We start from the raw sequence: 24,672 nt of genomic DNA on the forward strand, positions 1-24,672 counted from the left end.
AGGTAACGTTAGATAGCCAGCTAAATGTAATGCTAGGCCGTAATGCAAGTCTGTCTATTGACTGTCTTTCACCCTCACGGGATTCAGACTTCAGCTACCTCCATTTATGATTCGATAGCTATGTTTTAAACTTTGAAAACGTTTAAATTAAAACAGTTTTTAATTGTTTGGTCCCATAAAGATGCAGCAGTGATTTTCACTGTGTGCAGCTGTTAATTGAAATGCATTCCAGGTGACTACCTCATAAAGCTGGTTGAGAGAATGCCAAAGCTGTCATCAAGTGTGCAAAGCTGTCATCAAGGCAAAGGGTGGCTACTATGAAGAATATCATTGAACACTTTATTGGTTACTACATGATTCCATATGTGTTATTTCATAGTTTTGATGTCTTTGATATTATTCTACAATGTAGAAAATAGTAAAAATAAAGAAAATCTCTTGAATGAGTAGGTGTCCAAACTTTTGACTGGTACTGTATATGTTTATAGGTATGTGCTGTGTATTTGATGTATTGATGCAGGGCTCATCCGTAAAAGTATTGATGCAGGACTCACCCCCTGATAAAATACAGGTAAAATAAAATAAGTAATAGTAAACTTGCGTTCTAACTGAATTAAAACAAATCTTCAATAGTGGTAGAGACTGACTCAGATGACCTCTGGGAGCCAACTCCAAAGAGACCACATTCAAGTCCTCCATCCCCCACTCATTCAAACGTAGGAACTGGTTCCTCCAGTCTGATCCCTGCTGCTGTCTCTGGCTCCACACCCACCCCGCCCAGCCATCTAGAGGTGTGAAGAGGCCAACCCAGAAGTGGAGGAGGGCCAGTGCAACAGCAGCGACTATCACCAAGGGAGAGGACTGTTGGCACACTGTGCTAGAGGATGATGTGGAGCCACTTCCACCAACATTTTGACCTAAAAGGCAGCCAGGACCTCAGCTGGACATGACTGGAAAGTACAGCCCCCTTCCTTCATCTTTTCCAGATGTTTTTCTCCAGATGTTCTTGGTTCGCAGATGTTCTTGGTTCGCTGGTGTCTAACACCAACAAGTATGGGGCTAAGAACCACGTAGGCAAGAAAGAGGCATGGAAGCCCATTTCCATCCAATACCTATACTGTCACATCTCACTGGTCATTTACATGGGGCTTGTGAAGTTGAAAAACCTGAAGGACTACTGGAGAAGCTGAAGACTACCAACTGCCTTTCCCCACCACTGTCATGTCTTCTAACAGGTTTCTGACTATTTCATGGGCACTTCATATCAGTGACTCATAAGCTGACAGCGACAATGAGAAGAAGAGAGGCACAGCAAGCTTTGATAGGCTCTGAAAAATCAAACCTCTCTACTCCAGCATTGTTGAGGCCTGCAAGACCCATTTTCAGCCCGCCCAGAACCTGTCCATAGATGAGGAGGCCTCAAACAATATATGCGTAACAAGCCAACAATATGGGGTTACAAACTGTTTGTTTTGGCTGATTCTGTGTGCCTACACTTGGAATGTTCTTGTTTACGATGGGAAATTCATCTCAGCCACCGGTAATGGACTTAGTTATGATTCCATTATGGAAATATTGGACTTTCCACTGCTGGGGAAGGGCTACAAACTGTTTGTGGACAACAACAAAGTCCTAACCTGTTTAGAGACCTGAGGAAGCTGAATGTATGGTCCTGTGGCACCATTCATCCTAACAGAGTGGGTTAATCAGGGCCGATTTCAAGTTTTCATAACAATCGGAAATTGGTATTTTTGGACACCGATTTGGGCATTTTTTTTTTTACACCTTTATTTAACTAGGCAAGTCAGTTAAGAACACATTCTTCATTTCAATGACGGCCTAGGAACGGTGGGTTAACTGCCTTTTTCAGGGGCAGAACTACAGATTTTTACCTTGTCAGCTCGAGGATTCAATCTTGCTACCTTACGTTAACTAGTCCAACGCTCTAACCACCTGATCACATTGCACTCCACGAGGAGCCTGCCTGTTACGCAAATGCAGTAAGAAGCCACGGTATGTTGCTAGCTAGCATTAAACTTATCTTATAAAAAACAATCAATCAATCATAATCACTAGTTAACTACACATGGTTGATGATATTACTAGTTTATCTAGCGTGTCCTGCGTTGCATATAATCGATGCGGTGCGCATTCGCGAAAAAGGACTGTCGTTGTTCCAACGTGAACCTAACCATAAACATCAATGCCTTTCTTAAAATCAATACACAAGAATATATTTTTAAACCTGCATATTTAGTTAATATTGCCTGCTAACATTAATTGCTTTTAACTAGGAAAAATGGTGTCACTTCTCTTGCAACAGAGTCAGGGTATATGCCGCAGTTTGGGCCGCCTAGCTCATTGCAAACTGTGTGAAAACTATTTCTTCCTAACAAAGACAACCAACTTCGCCAAACGGGGGATGATTTAACAAAAACGCATTTGCGAAAAAAGCACAATTGTTGCACGACTGTACCTAACCATAAACATCAATGCCTTTCTTAAAATCAATACATAGAAGTATATATTTTTAAACCTGCATATTTAGCTAAAAGAAATCCAGGTTAGCAGGTAATATTAACCAGGTGAAATTCTGTCACTTCTCTTGCGTTCATTGCACGCAGAGTCACGCAAGCCGCCTGGCTTGTTGCGAACTAATTTGCCAGAATTGTACGTAATTATGACATAACATTGAAGGTTGTGCAATGTAACAGGAATATTTAGACTTATGGATGCCACCCATTAGATAAAATACGGAACGGTTCCGTATTTCACTGAAAGAATAAACGTTTTGTTTTCGAGATTATAGTTTCCGGATTCGACCATATTAATGACCTAAGGCTCGTATTTCTGTGTGTTATTATGTTATAACTAAATCTATGATTTGATAGAGCAGTCTGACTGAGCGATGGTAGGCACCAGCAGGCTCGTAAGCATTCATTCAAACAGCAATTTTGTGCGTTTTGCCAGCAGCTCTTCAAATTGCTTCAAGCCTTGCGCTGTTTATGACTTCAAGCCTATCAACTCCCGAGATTAGGCTGGTGTAACTGATGTGAAATGGCTAGCTAGTTAGCGGGGTGCGCGCTAATAGCGTTTCAAACGTCACTCGCTCTGAGACTTGGAGTAGTTGTTCCCCTTGCCCTGCATGGGTAACGCTGCTTCGAGGGTGGCTGTTGTCGATGTGTTCCTGGTTCGAGCCCAGGTAGGAGCGAGGAGAGGGACGGAAGCCATACTGTTACACTGGCAATACTAAAGTGCCATCCAATAGTCAAAGGTATATGAAATACAAATTGTATAGAGAGAAATAGTCCTATAATTCCTATAATAACTACAACCTAAAACTTCTTACCTGGGAATATTGAAGACTCATGTTAAAAGGAACCACCAGCTTTCATATGTTCTCATGTTCTGAGCAAGGAACTTAAACGTTAGCTTTCTTACATGGCACATATTGCACTTTTACTTTCTTCTCCAACACTTTGTTTTTGCAATATTTAAACCAAATTGAACATGTTTCATTATTTATTTGAGGCTAAATTGATTTTATTGATGTATTATATTAAGTAAAAATAAGTGTTCATTCAGTACTGTTGTAATTGTCATTATTACAAATAAAATAAATCGGCCGATTAATCGGTATTGGCGTTGAAAAATCATAATCGGTGGACCTCTAGTTGTGAGGTCTGCACAACGCATCACCGGGGGCAAACTACCTGCCCTCCAGGACACCTACAGCACCCGATGTCACAGGAAGGCCAAAAAGATCATCAAGGACAACAACCACCCGAGCCACTGCCTGTTCACCCCGCTATCATCCAGAAGGCGAGGTCAGTAAAGGTGCATCAAAGCGGGGACCGAGAGACTGAAAAACAGCTTCTATCTCAAGACCATCAGACTGTTAAACAGCCACCACTAACAGTGAGTGGCTGCTGCCAACATACTGACTCATCTCTAGCCACTTTAATAATGAAAAAATTGGATGTAATAAATGTATCACTAGTGACTTTAAACAATGCCACTTTATATAATGTTTCAATACCTGTCACGAACTGACCGTAGAGAGCGTTTTATGTCTCTATTTTGGTTTGGTCAGGGTGTGATTTGGGTGGGCAGTCTATGTTCTATGATTTTCTATTTCTATGTGTTTGGCCGGGTGTGGTTCTCAATCAGAGGCAGCTGTCTATCGTTGTCTCTGATTGAGAACCATACTTAGGTAGCCTTTTCCCACCTGTGTTTTGTGGGTAATTATTTTCCGTGTGTTTGTGTGCACCTCGGTTGCGTCATGTTCTTTGCTGTTTACCTGTTTGTGTTTTAATTGTTTCGGTTTCACTTTATTAAAAGATGTGGAACTACATGCACGTTGCGCCTTGGTCGATTTATGACAGGGAGTTTGAGGATAGCGAGCGTGACAATACCCTACATTACTCATCTCATATGTATATACTGTACTCTATACCATCTACTGCATCTTGCCTATGCCGTTCGGCCATCGCTCATCCATATATTTATATGTACATATTCTTATTCATTCCTTTACACTTGTGTGTATAAGGTAGTTGTTGTGAAATTGGTAGATTACTTGTTAGATATTACTGCATGGTCGGAACTAGAAGCACAAACATTTCGCTACACTCGCATTAACATCTGCTAACCATGTGTATGTGATCAATAAAATTTGATTTGATTTGATTTAGTTGTACAGTATTCAAAGAAGGAGAGTAACATTGGTTGTCTGTGTGGAGGCGGTAGGACCGCAACACCTAGTTGAGTTGAGATAGCATGTCTTTCAACTCTAACGGTCATTGAGCTATCTACTGAGGCACTTTGTAAAGGGGAGACACGGGCTTGTGCTGTGTAGAGGGGGACGTGGGCCTGATATTGCCTTCTCTCTTTCCGTCTCCCCCATTTCTGTATCTCGATCCCCCCACCCATCTCCCTCTATCTCGTTTCTCCCTCTCCCTAGCCCTCTCCCCAGCCCCAGTTGTGTGAAGTGTCACTCTTTTCTCTCTTCACTCCCTCCCCTTCCTCCCTCCCCCCCTGTCAACCAGTGTGTGTGTGCTGTAGCAGGTGTGTCTTGAGGCGAGCCAGGACTCAATTATGTCCAGCGCCCCGCGGTCGGCTCACTTGGCCAGGGGTGCCACAGCAGGGAGGGTGCAGAGTGATCCCTAGTCTGTTATCTTGATATGGGGGGTGGTGTGGGCAGGAGTGTATGCATATGCACACACACACACACACACACACACACACACACACACACACACACACACACACACACACACACACACACACACACACACACACACACACACACACACACACACACACACACACACACACACACACACACACACACACACACACACACTTGTACAACTAACCTTGTGGGGACACACAATTCAGTCCCATTCAAAATCCTATATTCCCTAACACTAAACCTAACCTTAACCCGTACTCTTACCCTAACCCTAACCTTAACCTGAAAACCTAACCTCAACTCCTAACACTAACCCTAACACTAACCCTAGCTCCTAACCCTTAATGTAATTCTAACCCTAACACTAATTCAAACGTTAACCCTAAAACCCCCCTAGAAATAGCATTTGACCTCACGGAGACTAATAAAATGTTCCCAGTTAGTCACATTTTTGTTTGTTTACTATTCTTGTGAGGAATAGTTAAACACGTCCACACACACACTCAAACAATACTGCCACAAACATGAACAAACAGACAATTACTACACACACACACACACACACACACACACACACACACACACACACACACACACACACACACACACACACAAGACACATGGATGAACTCAAAACTCAGACACACATTAGTTAACACAGAATTAACAGACACACATGCACACACAAAATTCTATATTCCCCAATAACTCCACGATGTTCCATTATCTTTATGAGAGGAAGAAGGAAACTTGAAACTTGGCTTAAGAGCAGGCAACAGGCAACATTTTTAAGACTGGTTCCTCTCTAGGTTTCTTCCTAGGTTCTGGTCTTTCTAGGGAGTTTTTCCTAGCCACCGTACTTCTACACCTGCATTGCTTGCTGTTTGGGGTTTTAGGCTGGGTTTCTGTACAGCACTTTGTGACATCAGCTGATGTAAGAAGGGCTTTATAAATTCATTTGATTGAACACGGCATGAATTAGACAGCCGATCGGAAGAGCATTCGTTAGAGCACCCTATTAGTGGGCTCGTTCCAAGCCTTGGGCTTGGTTAGAGTGGAGGCAGGGGCTGAAGTCTTAGGTAGCAGGGAGGCCCAGTGTCAGTGAGTAGGAACGAATCCTCAGTATCTAAAGCTGGAGTTGGACACTACTGGCTGAGGGGATTTTTACAGCTCCACATGTCTGTGGTGTGTGTATCAATGAGTCTTCTTCAGTGTGTGCGTGTTTGTCTCGGTGGTGAGTCTGGTGTTCTAAATAGGGGACGTGACAGTTTTTTTTAAATAGTGAAGATGGAAGACCAGCACGCAACCCTAAACTGTAACCACGCACACACAGCTAGCCATACATACAAACGAACACTCAGAGCTCCCACACACACACACAAACACAGTCAAATCAAATCAAATTTTATTAGTCACATACACATGGTTAGCAGATGTTAATGCGAGTGTAGCGAAATGCTTGTGCTTCTAGTTCCGACAATGCAGTAATAACCAACAGTAATCTAACCTAACAATTCCACACTACTACCTTACACACACACACAAGTGTAAAGGGATAAAGAATATGTACATAAAGATATATGGATGAGTGGTGGTACAGAACGGCATGGCAGATGCAGTAGATGGTATAGAGTACGGTATATACATATGAGATGAGTACTGTAGGGTATGTAAACATAAAGTGGCATAGTTTAAAGTGACTAGTGGTACATGTATTGCATAAAGATGGCAAGATGCAGTAGATGATATAGAGTACAGTATATATACATATGAGATGGGTAATGTAGGGTATGTAAACATTGTATTAAGTGGCATTGCTTAAAGTGGCTAGTGGTACATTTTTACATAATTTCCATCAATTCCCATTTTTAAAGTGGCTGGAGTTGAGTCAGTATGTTGGCAGCGGCCGCTAAATGTTAGTGGTGGCTGTTTAACAGTCTGATGGCCTTGAGATAGAAGCTGTTTTTCAGTCTCTCGGTCCCTGCTTTGATGCACCTGTACTGACCTCGCCTTCTGGATGATAGCGGGGTGAACAGGCAGTGGCTTGGGTGGTTGTTGTCCTTGATGATCTTTATGGCCTTCCTGTGACATCGGGTGGTGTAGGTGTCCTGGAGGGCAGGTAGTTTGCCCCTGGTGATGCGTTCTGCAGACCTCACTACCCTCTGGAGAGCCTTACGGTTGTGGGCGGAGCAGTTGCCGTACCAGGCGGTGATACAGCCCGACAGGATGCTCTCGATTGTGCATCTGTAGAAGTTTGTGAGTGCTTTTGGTGACAAGCCGAATTTCTTCAGCCTCCTGAGGTTGAAGAGGCGCTGCTGCGCCTTCTTCACAACGCTGTCTGTGTGGGTGGACCAGTTCAGTTTGTCCGTGATGTGTACACCGAGGAACTTAAAACTTTCCACCTTCTCCACTACTGACCCGTCGATGTGGATAGGGGGGTGCTCCCTCTGCTGTTTCCTGAAGTCCACAATCATCTCCTTTGTTTTGTTGACGTTGAGTATGAGGTTATTTTCCTGACACCACACTCCGAGGGCCCTCACCTCCTCCCTGTAGGCCGTCTCGTCGTTGTTGGTGATCAAGCCTACCACTGTAGTGTCATCCGCAAACTTGATGATTGAGTTGGAGGCGTGCATGGCCACGCAGTCGTGGGTGAACAGGGAGTACAGGAGAGGGCTCAGAACGCACCCTTGTGGGGCCCCAGTGTTGAGGATCAGCGGGGTGGAGATGTTGTTACCTACCCTCACCACCTGGGTGCGGCCCGTCAGGAAGTCCAGGACCCAGTTGCACAGGGCGGGGTCGAGACCCAGGGTCTCGAGCTTGATGACGAGTTTGGAGGGTACTATGGTGTTAAATGCTGAGCTGTAATCGATGAACAGCATTCTCACATGGGTATTCCTCTTGTCCAGATGGGTTAGGGCAGTGTGCAGTGTGGTTGCGATTGCGTCGTCTGTGGACCTATTGGGTCGGTAAGCAAATTGGAGTGGGTCTAGGGTGTCCGGTAGGGTGGAGGTGATATGGTCCTTGACTAGTCTCTCAAAGCACTTCATGATGACGGAAGTGAGTGCTACGGGGCGGTAGTCGTTTAGCTCAGTTACCTTAGCTTTCTTGGGAACAGGAACAATGGTGGCCCTCTTGAAGCATGTGGGAACAGCAGACTGGGATAAGGATTGATTGAATATGTCCGTAAACACACCAGCCAGCTGGTCTGCGCATGCTCTGAGGACGCGGCTGGGAATGCCGTCTGGGCCTGCAGCCTTGCGAGGGTTAACACGTTTAAATGTTTTACTCACCTCGGCTGCAGTGAAGGAGAGCCCGCAGGTTTTGGTAGGGGGCCGTGTCAGTGGCACTGTATTGTCCTCAAAGCGGGCAAAAAAGTTGTTTAGCCTGTCTGGGAGCAAGACATCCTGGTCCTCGACGGGGCGGATTTCCTTTTTGTAATCCGTGATTGACTGTAGACCCTGCCACATACCTCTTGTGTCTGAGCTGTTGAATTTCGACTCGATTTTGTCTCTGTACTGAGACTTGGCCTGTTTGATTGCCTTGCGGAGAGAATAGCTACACTGTTTGTATTCGGTCATGCTTCCGGTCACCTTGCCCTGGTTAAAAGCAGTGGTTCGCGCTTTCAGTTTCACGCGAATGCTGCCGTCAATCCACGGTTTCTGGTTTGGGAATGTTTTTATCGTTGCTGTGGGTACGACATCGTCAATGCACTTCCTAATGAACTCGCTCACCGAATCAGCATATTCGTCAATATTGTTGTTGGACGCGATGCGGAACATATTCCAATCTGCGTGATCGAAGCAGTCTTGAAGCGTGGATTCAGATTGGTCGGACCAGCGTTGAACAGACCTGAGCGCGGGAGCTTGTTGTTTGAGTTTTTGTTTGTAGGCTGGAATCAACAAAATGGAGTCGTGGTCAGCTTTCCTCAGTCAGTGGCTGAGGAGGCAGATTATTTGGACGGGTGGTTGGTGCCAGAAGCGGAAACAAACACGTGTAATTTTAGAAAGCTATCATCTCCTCGGCCTGGCTGCATTCTGGCTGGAGCGGCCAACACTGCAGTCTGCATCCCAGAGGCCTGCAGCTCCGTACTACTAGACCTCAGAGGGTGACATGGCAGTGAGTAAGTGTGTGTGTGTGTGTGTGTGTGTGTGTGTGTGTGTGTGTGTGTGTGTGTGTGTGTGTGTGTGTGTGTGTGTGTGTGTGTGTGTGTGTGTGTGTGTGTGTGTGTGTGTGTGTGTGTGTGTGTGTGTGTGTGTTGTTATTCAGCAGACAGTTTGGGGTACAGTTCAGAGTTATACAAGCCGACTCAGGGGTCATATGCAAACTCAATTGACAGCGATAGAGTCAGCCAAGCTGTGTGTGTGCATGCATGTGTATGTGTGCACTGTAAGTGTGTGAGTATACTAGAGTCTGTCCGTCTCTATGCGTTCGGTGTACACTGAGTGTACAACACATTAAGAACACGTGCTCTTTCCAAGACATAGACTGACCAGGTGAATCCATGTTGAAGCTATGATCCCTTATTGATGTCACGTGTTAAATCCACTTCAATCAGTGTAGATGAAGGGGAGGAGACAGGTTAAAGAAGGATTTTTAAGCCTTGAGACATTTGAGACATGGATTGTGTATGTGTGCCCTTCAAAAGATTTAAGTGCCTCGGATATGGTATCCTCTGACACCGCCTGGTATATAGGTCCTGGATGGCAGGAAGCTTGGCCCCGGTGATGTACTGGGCCGTACGCACTACCCTCTGTCACACCTTACGGTCGGATGTCGAGCAGTTACCATACCAGGTGGTGATGCAACCGGTCAGGATGCTCTAGATGGTGCAGCTGTAAAACTTTGAGGATCCCATGCCAAATCTTTTTAGTCTCCTGAGGGGGAAATGGTGTTGTCATGCCCTCATCACTAGTGTCTTGGTGTGTTTGGACCATGATAGTTTGTTGGTGATGTGGACACCGAGGAACTTGAAACTCCCGACCCGCTCCACTACAGCCCTGTCGGTGTGAATGCGGGCACATTTGGCCCTCCTTTTCATGTAGTACACAATCAGCTCCTTTGTAAAGCTCACATTTAGGGAGAGGTTGTTGTCCTGGCAACACACTGCCAGGTCTCCGACCTCCTCCCTATAGGCTGTCTAATCGTTGTCGGTGATCAGGCCTACCATTGTCGTGTCGTCAGAAAACTTAAATGGTGGTGTTGGCGTCGTGCTTGGCCACGCAGTCGTGGGTGAACAGGGAGTACAGGAGGTGACTAAGGGGCCCCCCATGTTGAGGATCAGCGTGACACTTTAAAGACACTTTGTTGGTGTTTCCTTTATTTTGGCAGTTACCTGTACATGTGCACGCTCACACAAATGAATCTGACATCTAACCTCCCCATACAACTCCATTGTATACACAACTGCTCAGCTCAATTGAACTCCGTATGTAAAACCAAGCTATGGAAACAGTGAATTCAGACCAAAGGTAACACGTACTAATGTCCACAAGGAACAGAGATTGACAATGTGCGACAGGATGGATCAAGACACCGTATGAGCAGACGAACATATACACACGATCACATGTTAAAATGTTAGGGTCATTGTGCATGTGCGAGACAGATAGTTTGTACTGTAGAGTGAGTGTACTGTATGTATTATATTCATATGTAGGGTATCTGCATGTATGCGTTTGTGTACTGTACCTTGCTCATCCAGGACTTCCGCTTGCACATGGCTTTCCTCCTCTTGACCGCCTCCCACAGCCGTCTCTGCCCTGTAGCGACACCCACGACAGAGAGAGGGGGAGAGCGAGAAGGATAATGTCACTGACTATGTAGACCAAAAATCAGAAACTACTTCTTCCAAACTACAGTGATATCACTATGGCATGTGATAGTGATAGTCATATTCAATTCATCATCATTAATTAATGTATGGGAAGCAGAGTGTTGTAAACCAAACATTGAGTCGCTTACATAACAATCAGTGTTATACTAATGCTAAACTCTCCGGACCTGTTCATATGTGAATATCCTATTCTATGCTGAACAAAAATATAAACGCAACTGGTCAAGTGTTGGTCACCATGTTTCATGAGCTGAAATAAAAGATCCCAGAAATTTTCCAGACAAATAAAAAGCTAATTTCTCTCATATTGTGTTTACAAATTTGTTTACATCCCTGTTAGTGAGCATTTCTCCTTTGCCAAGATAATCTATCCACCTGATAGGTTTGGCATATCAAGAAGCTGATTAAACAGCATGATCATTACCCAGGTGCATCTTGTGCTAGGGACAATAAAAGGCAACTCGAAAATGTGCAGTTTTGTCACAACACAATGCCACAGATGTCTCAAGTTTTGAGGGAGCGTGCAATTGGCATGCTGACTGCAGGAATGTCCACCAGAGCTGTTGCCAGAGAATGTAAAGTTAATTTCTCTACCATAAGCCGCCTCCAAAATCGTTTTAGAGAATTTGGCAGTAAGTCCAACCAGCCTCACAACCGCAGACCATGTTTTACCACACCAGCCCAGGACCTCCACATCCAGCTTCTTCACCTGCGGGATGATCTGAGACCAGCCACTCGGACAGCTGATGAAACTGAGGAGTATTTCTGTCTGTAATAAAACCCTTTTGTGGGGGAAAACGGATTGGCTGGACCTGGCTCCCAAGTGGGTGGAACTATGACTGTGCCCCTGCCCATTCATGTGAAATCCATAAATTAGGGCCTAATTAATACATTTTTATTGACTGATTTCCTTATATGAATTGTATCTTAGTAAAATAATTTAAATTGTTGCATGTTGCATTTATACTTCATGGTCGGCAAACCCTCTTCCTGGAAAGCTACTGACAATGCACGCTTTTGCTCCAACCCTGTTGTGCTGTAACTCATTCAATTCAATCAAGGTCCTGGTGAGCAGCTAATTAGTAGAATCAGGCAAGATTAGGGTTGTCGCAAAAGCTTCCAGAAGGGGTAGCCCTCTCGGAGAAGAGTTGCGCACCATTGCTGTACTTGATACGTAAGAAAAGCATCCCCTGGGACTGCACTGTTCTGTACTGTTCAGTCCCTCCAGGATTCCACAGCGTTTTTGTGATAGAACCGGGCAAAACTGCTCGGTTTAGATGCAGCACTTCTGACATTTTGCATAGCAATTTGAGATGATTTTCTTCAAGTTATGGGGAAAAGTTTTGTTGACGTGTGGCTCGATTGAACCATTTTATGCAGTGAAAGTGCTGTGATTGGTTACAATGTGTGTAGTGCAGTGATCAAAGTATTATTTGGTAATATTATTAAATACATTTGATTGATTGGGTATGTTTTCTAAGTGGTATCCTAGTGTGGATATTGGAATGTAGCCAACATACACTCTATACTAAACACCCTTGACTCCAATGCTTCCCACAGTGAAGTTGGTCGGATGTCCTTAGAGTGGTGGACCGATCTTGATAAACATGGGAAACTGTTGAGTGTGAAAAACCCAGCAGCTTTGCAGTTCTTGACACAAACCAGTGCCCCTGGCACCTACTACCATACTCCGTTCAAAGGCACTTAAATATTTTGTCTTACCCATTCACCCTGAATGGAACACATAGTTTAGTATAGAGTGTATTGTTGGCTACATTCCAATGGGGTGGCAGGTAGCCTAGTGGTTAGAGCGTTGGACTAGTAACTGAAAGGTTGCAAGATCGATTCCCAGAGCTGACAAGGTAAAAATCAGTCATTTTGCCCTTGAACAAGGCAGTTAACCCACTGTTCCTAGGCCATCATTGAAAATAAGAATTTGTTCTTAACTGACTTGCCTAGTTAAATAAAAGGTAAAAGAATAAAAAATAAATACATCCATGTGTCAATTGTCTCAAGGCTTAAAATTCCTTCTTTAACCTGACATCAATTTAACAAGTGACATCAATAGGTTACTGTGTCACGTTCCTGACCTTATTTCCTTTGTTCAGTATTGTTTAGTTGGTCAGGACGTGAGCTGGGTGGGCATTCTATGTTATGTGTTTCTATGTTTGGTTTAGGGTTGTTTCTAGCCTGTTATGGTTCTCAATCAGGGGCAGGTGTTTTACGTTTCCTCTGATTGGGAATCATATTTAGGTAGGCTGTTCTCACTGTTTGTTTGTGGGTGATTGTTGCTGTGTCTGTGTTTGTTTCACCACACGGTACTGTTTCGTTTCGTTCGTTCGTTTGTTCCTACCTGTTCGTTTCGTGCGTTCATGTTTTATGTGTTCTCAAGTTCAGGTCTGTTAACGTCGTTTATTATTTTGTAGTTTGTTCAAGTGTTTTTTTCGTCTTCGTTATTATTTTTAAAATTATTATGTATTCAACCCACGCTGCGTTTTGGTCCGATCCTTGCTCCTCTTCAGACGAGGAGGAAGACGAGCGTTACATACTGTTGTATCAACATGTTTTGACCATGACAGTTTACAATCCAGGATTGCTCAATTTCCACATTATTGGTATGTCCACAGTGAACAGTTTACTTGAGGTTAAGTGAATGATTTGTCCCAAATACAATGCTTTCAGTTTTTGAAATATTTAGCTCTAACTTATTCCTCGCCACCCATTCTGAAACTAACTGCAGCTCTTTGTTATGTGTTGCAGCGAATGACATCGCGGTAGTAGCTGATATTTTGTATACTCAGTGTATATGAGTGACTTACAACTTTTTTTTAAAGAATCAACTCACAGGTTGCAACTCTGAGCTCACCTACAGACAATGTAAATGAAAGGAATGAAAACCAGAGAAAAAGAGAGAAAAATGAGGACAGTGGAAATCCGAGTGAGTAGAGAGGCATTGAGAGGGTGGCTTAGAGAGTGACGAATGGAAAAGGAAGACGACTGTTTTCACTCTCCCACTAATGTGCTTAAGGACGCACGCCCGTGTTAGAACGGCTTAGGGGAAATTACATTTGAAGGGTTTAATTACCGGTTAAATGTGAATTATGAAAAGATATTAAGGGCATTCGTGTTGGAAAGAAAATATCTGCTGTTTTGTACACTGCTGCTATTCGCTGTTCATTATCTATGCACAGTCACTTCACCCCTACATACATGTAGAAATTACCTCAACTAACCTGTACCCCCGCACAGACTCGGTACCATTACCCCCTGTATATAGCCTCGTTATTGTTATGTTATTGTGTCACTTTTTATAATTTTTTATTCTTTACTTTAGTTTATTTGGTCAATCTTTTCTTAACTCTTCTTGAACTGCAATGTTGGTTAAAGGCTTGTAAGTAAGCATTTCATGTTAAGGTCTACACTTGTTGTATTCGGCGCATGTGACAAATAACGTTTGATTTGATTTGAAAGGTGGCTGCACACACACACACTCCACCCCCACTATAAAACTCACCGGGCCGCCCCATGCCGATCTTCTCCAGGTCCTCGTTCTTGACGTAGTCGAAGTGGGAGAGTCGCGTCACGTTGAGGTCGTCGCGGATACGCAGGAAGTACTGCTGCAGCTGCACCTCCATCAGCAGCTCCAGGAGCCATTCTGTGCCCTCCTCCGACTGCATATTACTGCCCAGCTTCTGGATAACACGCAGAAAAATGGAGGAGAAACTGGGTTTAAACATTGAGCCATTATGTGTTCTCCTCGCACGCATGCACACATTACCTGTACAAAAAAAACACACACTCAAAACGAACTGAAAAACCAGAAGACTACACAACCTCTTCACAGTCAGACACAGAAATTTACCACACCAGTCCCCCCCCCAAGAATACACTAACACTGTCATGGATTGGTAGACAGACACATCAGTACACATAGACACAGGAAAAAAAAACGTGCATCTGGAGTCCAGATGATACACAGCAGGCTTCATGTACCCTACTGTGCACCGCTCATCAGATCGTACCACGATGTACTGTAGGCCTGCCTACATGACATCCCTCAAAAGTCCCAGTCAATCTATCCAAACAGACAATCTATGCAGATAACCAATCAATCCAAACAAATGATGCCCTTTTCCTCATTCTCAAACATACCTTGCGTAGAATATATAGAGCTGCATATAGAGCTGTATGCTCTTGGTTGATAGCCTACACATCGACTACTGTGCTGAGTTGTTTATGTGGCGAAAGCGGTCAACTGAAACTGACAAACAAATGTCATCAGGATACCAAGAGTTGTTTTGACTTCTATCAAACATGTCCGGATGCTCTCCTCTCTATTTGACTCGGAGCGTTTGTCGGATATCAGGTGCTTTCAATTATCCACCGATCTAGTCCTGATAGAGATCAAGCGGGAGAGAAAAAAAAAGGAGACAGACAGACAGACAGACAGACAGACAGACAGACAGACAGACAGACAGACAGACAGACAGACAGACAGAGGCTCGGAAACGATAGTGAGGGGGAAAAAGAGAGAGGGAAATGTTTTATATGATTGGCTGCTGCATTTTTCTATTGGCGGAAGAGCAGCAATGACTAGTACCTCAGATACGGGGCTCCTCTTTCGCAAGAGGGTTTTGTCTAGAAGGGATACAACTTTGGTCAAAATTTACTTTTCGTAGCAGGTTTAAGATAACCTCATTCTCCTAACCTGCTGCGTTAAGGTTAGGAGAATGAGGTTAAGGTTAGGAAAAGGGTTAGGCTTAGCTAAAATTGAGAAAATAAATAAATAAATAAATAAATATATATATTTTTTTATCAGCTTTTGACAAAAGCTGTATCCCATCTAGACATGACCCCATAAGAAGACAAGGGGTCACCTGAGTGTCAGGAAGTCTTTAAGTCCCTCAGTAAGTCCCTCAGTGAGTGCCTCAGTGAGTGCCTCATAAGTGTGGTGTGTGTGTGTGTAGTCTACTGCAGAAAAACCGACATCATGCTACAGTAGCTCCTGTGCTATGCTGTTTAAACTTCTAATGCTATGTGAAAAGGCTGGAAGTTTCCTCAATGACAAGTTGACAACTCCGTGATGTCACACGCATTGTTAGCATCTGATTGGTTTCCCAAAAACTGTTGTACTGAAACGGATCTATAAAATTGCAACTTCACAACAATGCTCACGAGCATACATGAAACCAACTTCCCTAGCTTTGCAGTTAAGATCTTCAAAACGAACCCCAAAAAAGTTAGACATTGCAAAATGATATGATGTGACCCAGGTTTTTAAGTTGTATGTCATTTAGGTCAGAGGACTCAATCAGCCTTTTGTGACTGATGGGATTCCGGTATTGACCAAGGCAGGGTCATAGGTTAAGGAGCAAAGGGGGTCATGGCTTCCTCTTTCCCAGTTCAACTGTTAATGGGTTTGGGTTGGAGACTGGAGTGTCGCTTCTTTTAGTTTCATAGTTAAAATGAGTCTACGATTAGTCAGTCAAGCAGACAATAAAGTACAATCTCAACTCATCATTTTTGCAGACACACACCTGATAGCGCACCCACACTTATGCACCCATGTACACACACAGGTCTTTATGACCAAGTCCAAAAACCTTTCACTAACTAGCAAGACATATACACATAGCATATCACTCAAATGAGTGACATGAGAAGAGCTGACTTCTATTTTGATTAAAATGTGTTTCAAAATGGTTACAGCAGATGTTTGCATCCTGATACGAATCCACTACAAGCACATACAACTAGGTCACATGCAGTAATATTCCTGTCTCAATATTCCAAGCAGCACTTTGGAATTTCACACCTCTTAGTGGTCTGGCAACTGGGCTTTATCCACTTCGACAACCCCCAAGTAGAAAGTAGTGGGCTCAACTGACTCAACCATGCTCAGGCTAAAGGTTATCCGTCTCATTTAAGGGGAAACACTCAACTTTAAATGTAGCGAATTCGTGAAACAAATGACCACAGCCCCAAATAGCTTTTTGGCTTAATTCCACTCATTAAAAAAAATGACCTCATGCAGTAGGTTAAGGTCAGTCGTCTACTGAACTAGCATTGCAGCAATAGTGCAAAACAGCTGAGCTGCAAGCTTTTGTTCCAGCTCAGTGCGGAGCTGATTTGATACCTTCATTCGCTGAAAATCAGGTGTTTGAAGAAAAGCCACTCTGCTAAGCTGTACTGTGGGAAACGGAAAAAGAAACGGATGAGAATTGCTCTACAAGGTACTTTATTCATGCATTACCTTCTGTAGATCTTCATTTTGGTCGCGATGCTGAAACTTCCCTGCTTAGCTGTTGCAACCAGAAGTGTCACCACTCGTGGCAGTGCCTAAGACGTGAGTCGACATCCCCTGCCTGGCAGCCAGGCTTGTCAGAGCCGATACCAACAGAGGTTAAATGTCGGCCTTGAAACGTTTAAACAACCTCAGCATCTGTCCAGTCCAACACGAGAACAAGCAGGAGTCTTTTTCACGGCGTCAGGGAATAGAAAGAACTAGTAGGCCTAATCATTTTATAATGTCATTCACAGTGCTTTAAAAAGTGTCATACACTACAGAGGTGGTATTCTATAAATACGTTGCATCTAACAAGTTAAAGCAAGAATGCATGACTCGAGATATTTTGATGTGCAACCTAATCCAGTGATTGTCATGAATTTTGGGTTGGCAATTAGGCTTTTGTTATATTTTACTGTTAAAAATAGGACTACAGACTTTTGTTCAATCAAGATTAATTTGCCTAGATCTTTATCATAGGCTAATTTATTTGGGGCTAATTCACCACCCGAGTAAGCGGAAACTCAAAACACACTAGCTAGATTGCATGCTAAATGTAATACCCACTGGTATAAGCTATGTATTAATCTAACAGTAAATGTAATGTCCTAAAAAGAAACTTTGCAGTCGTAGCATAATACCCAATGAGGCCCATACACTCGCAATGGCCAACGTGAATTTTGCATGCTCCGTATCTCAAAGCCATATCATATTGATTGGATGTAAAATAGGTGCTATAGAACTCAAAAGGTATACCTACAGCACGCTGAGAACCTCCTCTCTTCAATGGTGACAAATATTACACAAGATAGTTGTATTTTCCCACTATTGGATTTTGAAATGTTCTACAAATCAGGACACTTTTCTTTTTCTCCCGGAGCGCAATGGGAGAGGCAGTGAGAGCAGGTCGCTCATCACAGCAGCAGGCCCCAGCGAAACAGGCACAGCATCTGACTCAGGACAGACACTTTCATTACAGGAATCATGAGGATAATGCACTTTACTATTTGACCAAATCATGTTATTAGCCTCCTAAAAATAGGACGCTTAGAGTGAGGTGACTATGTAGAATGTGCAGCTCGAACCAATCGCAAGTCGCACAGTCAAGTCAAAGGGTCGCAAAATGCCACTAAATTGTATCAGTCTTGTGCCCTGGTAGTAAGTTTCCACTGACCTTTTTGGAGCAAGGCAGTTGGCGGTAGAAAGAGAAATATTGACGTTGTGTACACGGATTTGGCGCTTAGGAGGCACGAGGGGCGGAAGCTGGATGCGGTGTTCCGCTGCTAGGTGTCACTTGTCACGGGGCGGTGGGGAATGCTGGCCAACAGAAAAGGCTGCATCTCAATGGTCTAAAGTGGCTTTCTCTGCTCGTCTCCTTCCCTTGACCTGCAGTGTCTGGTCTGAAAAGAACTGGTCAGGTCTCTGTCACCTTTCTGTCATCTGCACCTTCTGGTCTGAAACAATTGGATAGGAAGTGCAGTATAATGACAAATCCACCACAAGTTTTCAGAATGCTGTCTCTTCCTTGAGGATTGAGCTCACTAACTTTCACCTCCAAGTGGAGGGAGAAAGGAGGGAGGGTTTGGAGTAATGGAATGGGGTTGGAAGAGCTACAAGAAGTCCCTGGTGAAAAATGCTTCTGGCCAGAACTCATTCCCCTAGTCGGAATGAAGAAATACAAAAGGTCCTGGACTGCCCTCAAGACATGCTGCGCAAAACCCCTCCCTGTAGTCTCCACAAGTCAGCCCAGAGGTATTTGTCTCAGTGTTCCTGAGTCAAAATGAGTCAGGCAACAAAAAGAGACAGAGCCAGGCAAAAACAAGCAGTGCTTTCCTCAACTGGATCTGTGGATGCCTACTTCGACCACTTGTAACGTTAGCCTTAAAGTCAGAGCGTCTCAAGAATGAATCGAGACATGGAGACTGTTTTAGGATGTCTAGACTTGTACACTACATACCCAAAAGTATGTGGACACCCGCTCTTCAAAACATTGCATTCCAACATCATGGGCATTGGTGCTATAACAGCCTTCACTCTTCTGGGAAGGCTTTCTACTAGATGTTGGAACAATGCTGCGGGGACTTGCTTCCATTCAGCCACAAGAGCATTAGTGAGGTCGGGAACTGATGTTGGGAGATTAGGCCTGGCTCGCGGGGTGGGGTTGAGTTCAGGGCTCTGTGCAGGCCAGTCATGTTCTTCCACACCGATTTTGACAAACCATTTCTGTATGGACCTCACTTTGTGCATGGGGACGTTGTCATTCTGAAACAGGAAAGGGCCTTCCCCAAACTGTTGCCACAAAGTTGGAAGCACATAATCGTCTTGAATGTCATTGTATGCTGTAGCGTTAAGATTTCCCTTCACTGGAACTAAGGGGCCTAGACAAAACCATGAAAAACAGCCCCAGACCATTATTCCTCCTCCACCAAACGTTACAGTTGGCACTATGTATTCGGGCAGGTAGCCAAACCCAGATTCGTCCGTCAGATGGTGAAGCAACGGGTGTGGCTGAAATAGCCGAATCAACTAATTTGAATTGTGTCCACATACCTTTCTATATATAGTGTATTCATTAGCGTGTTTAGTAGAATACATTTAGTGGGTAGACTGTGTTAGTATGTCGTCCTAAGCTCAAGAAGAGCAAGCACAGCTGTTGTGGTGAGGTTTGGTCAAGCCAGAGAAAAAGATTAAGCAAGTTTTTTTAAATGGGCAAATGGGCCTCATCATTGCAGTTCATAACTGGGAGAAGGCATTTAGCATTGGCCTCGCAATGTGAAACAATGACCGTCATGTGGCAGGGCTTTGACATTTGGCAAAGTGAAGCAATGTTGTCCGTCCCAGAGCGTCTCTGTTGCATCGAAAATACCCAGCTGCAGAAGTTACTTCAGTTTTCATTGGCAATAAACAAATCCAGGTGTGTGACCATCTTTGGGTCAGGGATTTATGCAATCCAAGCTAATTTACATTTTGGCCCGGGGCAGTATATCAAATTAATTTTGCGCAATATTCCAATCGCCTGTATCGCAAGAATCAAGTTTTTTTCTTATTTTTAGTTTTTATGAGCTTATATGTCCGCTTGTTCTCATGTTGACTTTTTGGTCGTCTCCTTCACTCCTCCTTTTCTGTGTATCTTTCCACTTGCACACAGATACCAAACCCCTCCCCCTGCCACTCAGAGCAACAAAGATTTAAGATCACTTCTTCCTCTCTGACAAGAAGCAGCTTCAACTCGTTATTTGCATTTGAGGTTTGGTCCAACAGAATCCGTCATATGGACACCGAAACACAGAGAGACATTATTTTACTGTAACAGAGGAGAAGTTCCCGGGTGGCGCAGTGGTCTAGGGCACTGCATCGCAGTGCTAGCTGCGCCACCAGAGTCTCTGGGTTCGCGCCCAGGCTGGGCTGGGTTCGCGCCCAGGTTCTGTCGCAGCCGGCCGCAACCGGGAGGTCCGTGGGGCGACGCACAATTGGCATAGCGTCGTCCGGGTTAGGGAGGGTTTGGCCGGTAGGGATATCCTTGTCTCAGTATGTAAAAAAAAAAAAAATAAATGTAATAAAAAAAAATGTATGCACTCTACTGTAAGTCGCTCTGGATAAGAGCGTCTGCTAAATGACTAAAATGTAAAAATGTAAGTTAAAAAGGGCATTCTTAGAAAGGTTGTGTTTTAACTCCTCAAATTGTGTGAAGAGCAGACCCTACTAAAATGGGTTGATTGATTCTGGAAAATGAATGCTCCGTTTCTGTTGTGAGCAACATTCCGGTACCATGTACTGCTAGCATTTTAGCCAGACTTATACTAGCTGTAGTCTGTGTTTAATAAAAAGTGCAATGAGCATAAAAAACATGTTATATAAGGAATTCACAACTCGTTCTCATTCTGTGAAATAAGGTAGGCCATTTGATTTCAACATCTTCACAAAGTGGACCAGCATGCTGTTCAAAGACGGACAGAAGGGTGTGTTCATAACCAATGTTCCCGCGGGTGCATAGCTCCCCGGTACTGCCACGCAGAAGAAATATCAGATTGAACTTCACTCAAATTTCTAGTTAGTTAACACTATCAATGTTTCCCTTTACTGTGGGAACTGGGATCGAATCAATGCAATATTAGCCACTTTCAATGCAACATACCGAAACAAAATGATCTATGCAAAACATTTTTTTTGTAGGCAGAATACATCGGAGTAAGATTCTATTGCATGCACAACTCAGCCTGTACTCTACACAGACCGGTGTGGTATAACCAATCAGACCTGCAGTAGGCCTATATGCAAATATCCATTGCTATATATGGATCTGTGTCATTTACTTTGAACTGGACTGTGTTTACAGCATGAGCCACGTGTGCAAATTTGTTCATATGCTTTGCTAGTTAGTGAGTTACTAGCCCAGTTATAGATCATTTGTAGTCAGCAAAGGGGGAGTGATTGCTTCCTAAGAGAGCACAAAACGTGTACATTTCCAGACATCCTTGAAAAGTATTTTGAGACAGGCTTGAATAAGCTAAGTAGCCAATAGGCAGCATAATTTGTCTGTAATTCTCTGTAATAATGGTATGGAAATAATGCATTTTATTTTGTAAAGTGGTTTCTTGCATCAAACACCACAACATTTTCAGTCACCTCATTGCCTGAAGGACAGGTGGATAAATAAGAATGTCAAGCCCTGCATGTTTTTTTTCTCTCAAAAGTCTCATGGAATGTAGGCCAACATTGAACACCACACATTGGCTGTTACTGTAGGCTGAACAATAGAACAGCTATTTCCATGTTAAAATGTTATGGGACGCATTTTCTCCATTGTTTTTGATGGTAGGCCACTCTGGTAAGTCTACATTATGATCGAAGAGCCACAGTAGCCTGCGTTACCACTGTCTGAAATTGTAACTTAAAGCGGGTACAACTCAGTGTTCACAGTAAACGTGTGCTGGAAGTTGCATAGAACTTTCACAACGTTCAAGTTTGCACTCAGCAGACCTGAAATTTGACTCATTGGCGTAAAAAATTTGAGGGAACATTGATCATAACAATTAAACTGTTCTACCTTGTTAGCTAGCAAATAGATGGCTGGACTTTAAATATAAAAAGATTAGCTGGCTACTCACTAGCACTTGGGCTTGAGTTTAGTTTATAAGACCTGTGTTCATTTTCTATAATGCCTGCTACAAAATTCAAAACCCAGATCAGTGATTGCAAAAATACAACAAAGCCTATTTAGAGAAATCATTTTTTATTTTTGTATTTAATCGAGATATACACTGAGTATACCAAACATTAGGAACACCTTCCTAATATTGATTTGCACCACTCCCTTTTGCCCTCAGAACAGCCTCAATTCATCGGGGCATGGACTCTACAAGGTGTCAAAAGCGGGGATGCTGGCCCATGTTGACTCCAATACTTCCCACAGTTGTGTCAAGTTGGCGGTATGTCCTTTGGGTGGTGGACCATTCTTGATACACAAGGGAAACTGTTGAGTGTGGAAAAACCCAGCAGCATTGCAATTCTTGACACAAACCGGTGCACCTGGCACCTACTACCATACCCAGTAACAAAGACACTTAAATATTTTTTTTGTTGTCCATTCAACCTTTGAATGGCACATAAACAATCCATGTCCTAATTGTCACAAGGTTTAAAAATCCTTCTTTAAGCGGTCACCTCCCCTTCAACTACACTGATTGAAGTGGATTTCACAAGTGCCATCCATAAGGGATCATAGCTTTTACCTGGATTCACCTGATCAATAGTTGTCATGGAAAGAGCAGGCGTCCTTAATATTTTGTATACTCAGTGTATATTGGGAAATTGCCCATAAGTAAAAATGATTTTAAGGCCGTATTGTCCAGCCCTGCAAACATCGTGTACTAACCACACTAACCGTACTATTTGTGACGTAAATTAAGTATATAGTATGCTTATTGCTCATAGTATGGATATAGTTAGTATGCCAAAAGTTCCCGGATGTAGTACTAAATACGTCAAAATACGAAGTATACACGCAGTGGACACTATTTCCGTGCTTTTAGGGGGAAAATATGTCCGACGAGAGCGGATACAAATTCTTTGCTTTAACTAATGACAAATGTTAAGAAAATGTTGAGCAATGGAATCAAGTAATAAAGTAAGTTACACGTTGGCTGACAATTTGTTAGCTACGCTATCCTTACGGACCTCATAGCATATCATTACAGCAGCTGTATGTACCGGGTATGTTAGCCACCTACTTACAGTAACGTTGTTAGTTGGCTACTAGTACATTGAACTTGCCAGTATATTTACTTCATGCTAACTAACTACCCAACGTTTATTGACTAGATTATTCACGTCATTCATAGTTTAGCTAAGTGGTATAGTCGTTCGTGTCCGCTCGTAAATTCGCTCTGGCTATCTACTCAGATTTCAGAGCCCTCTCGTCTGACTGCCAGAGGCAGAGCGCAGAATAACTGATGAATTTACGAACGCTCAACACCCATTGAATGTGGCCGGTGTCAGTAAACGTCTGCAATTTTTTAAAATTAAATTATTGCCAACAGCACAGTTAGTCACCAACCCTCTGGATAACATGAACAGTTTAACCAGCTCTGTTAGGGTGAGTAAAATAGTCAGAGTGAGGTGTTCTCTCATTTGTGTCTTAAAGTAGCTAGCAAGTTAGCCAGTTAGCTTGGGTGCTTGACTGCCGGTCAGAACGCTCGGATCAACCCTCCTACTCCTCGGCCAGAGCGTCCAGTGTGCGCTCTGAACGCTCCGAGAGCAAAACGCTCCGAATTTTTGAACGGACAATCTGACAACGCCCTGAATTTACGAACGCCCAGAGCGCACTATGACACTCCATATTGAATTGACAAACACACCCAAAGTCTAGTTAGTAATTTGTTATGCTTCATGCTAGCAAGAGGTTGCATAGCAACAGCATCAACTTCCTGTAGACAGGCAAAGCCATAGTACGCACAACTGAAAGGATACCGTTTGTTTACAATATACTAAAATGAACTAATAGTATATAGTATATACTAATTAAGTTTGTAGTATACAGTATGTTAGTATGGGTTTTCAAACACAGCTCTAGTAATTCCAGGAGGAAACCAAGAATTGTCTGGCTTCTAACTAAAACATGTTTGCCACTGAAACCAGGCTTAGTAATGTTAATTGATCTTACATATCAAAAACACATTGGATGTGGACAGGTTCAGCCTACCACTGTATATATCAAAGTTGAGACATGCCACTGAACGTGTGTGTTTGTGTCAGGTGCGTACACTTTGACATAGGATAGACCCATACAAGCATAGGCGACCCAAACATCTTTCATTTGAGGAACCTTATCTTCACCAAACTTCCTCCACCTTGGTAGAA

At 43.4% G+C, this 24,672-nt stretch overlaps 1 protein-coding gene across 5 annotated transcripts in view; it reads right to left on the reverse strand.

Annotated features, from left to right (window-relative positions):
- The window catches only part of LOC139551142 (activated CDC42 kinase 1-like), a 116,849-nt gene that overhangs the window by 29,435 nt on the left and 62,742 nt on the right, over positions 1–24,672 (reverse strand). For all 5 annotated transcript variants that reach the window (XM_071362565.1, XM_071362564.1, XM_071362562.1 and 2 more), the window contains 2 exons: positions 14,542–14,719; positions 10,883–10,953 (listed from right to left, as the gene is read on the reverse strand). In XM_071362565.1, the coding sequence (XP_071218666.1) occupies positions 10,883–10,953; positions 14,542–14,704 (234 nt within the window). In that variant the 5' untranslated portion in view covers positions 14,705–14,719. The remainder of the gene's footprint in view (positions 1–10,882; positions 10,954–14,541; positions 14,720–24,672) is intronic.

The sequence above is a fragment of the Salvelinus alpinus genome, chromosome 23, assembly GCF_045679555.1.
Source record: "Salvelinus alpinus chromosome 23, SLU_Salpinus.1, whole genome shotgun sequence".
Taxonomy (NCBI): Eukaryota; Metazoa; Chordata; class Actinopteri; order Salmoniformes; family Salmonidae; genus Salvelinus; species Salvelinus alpinus.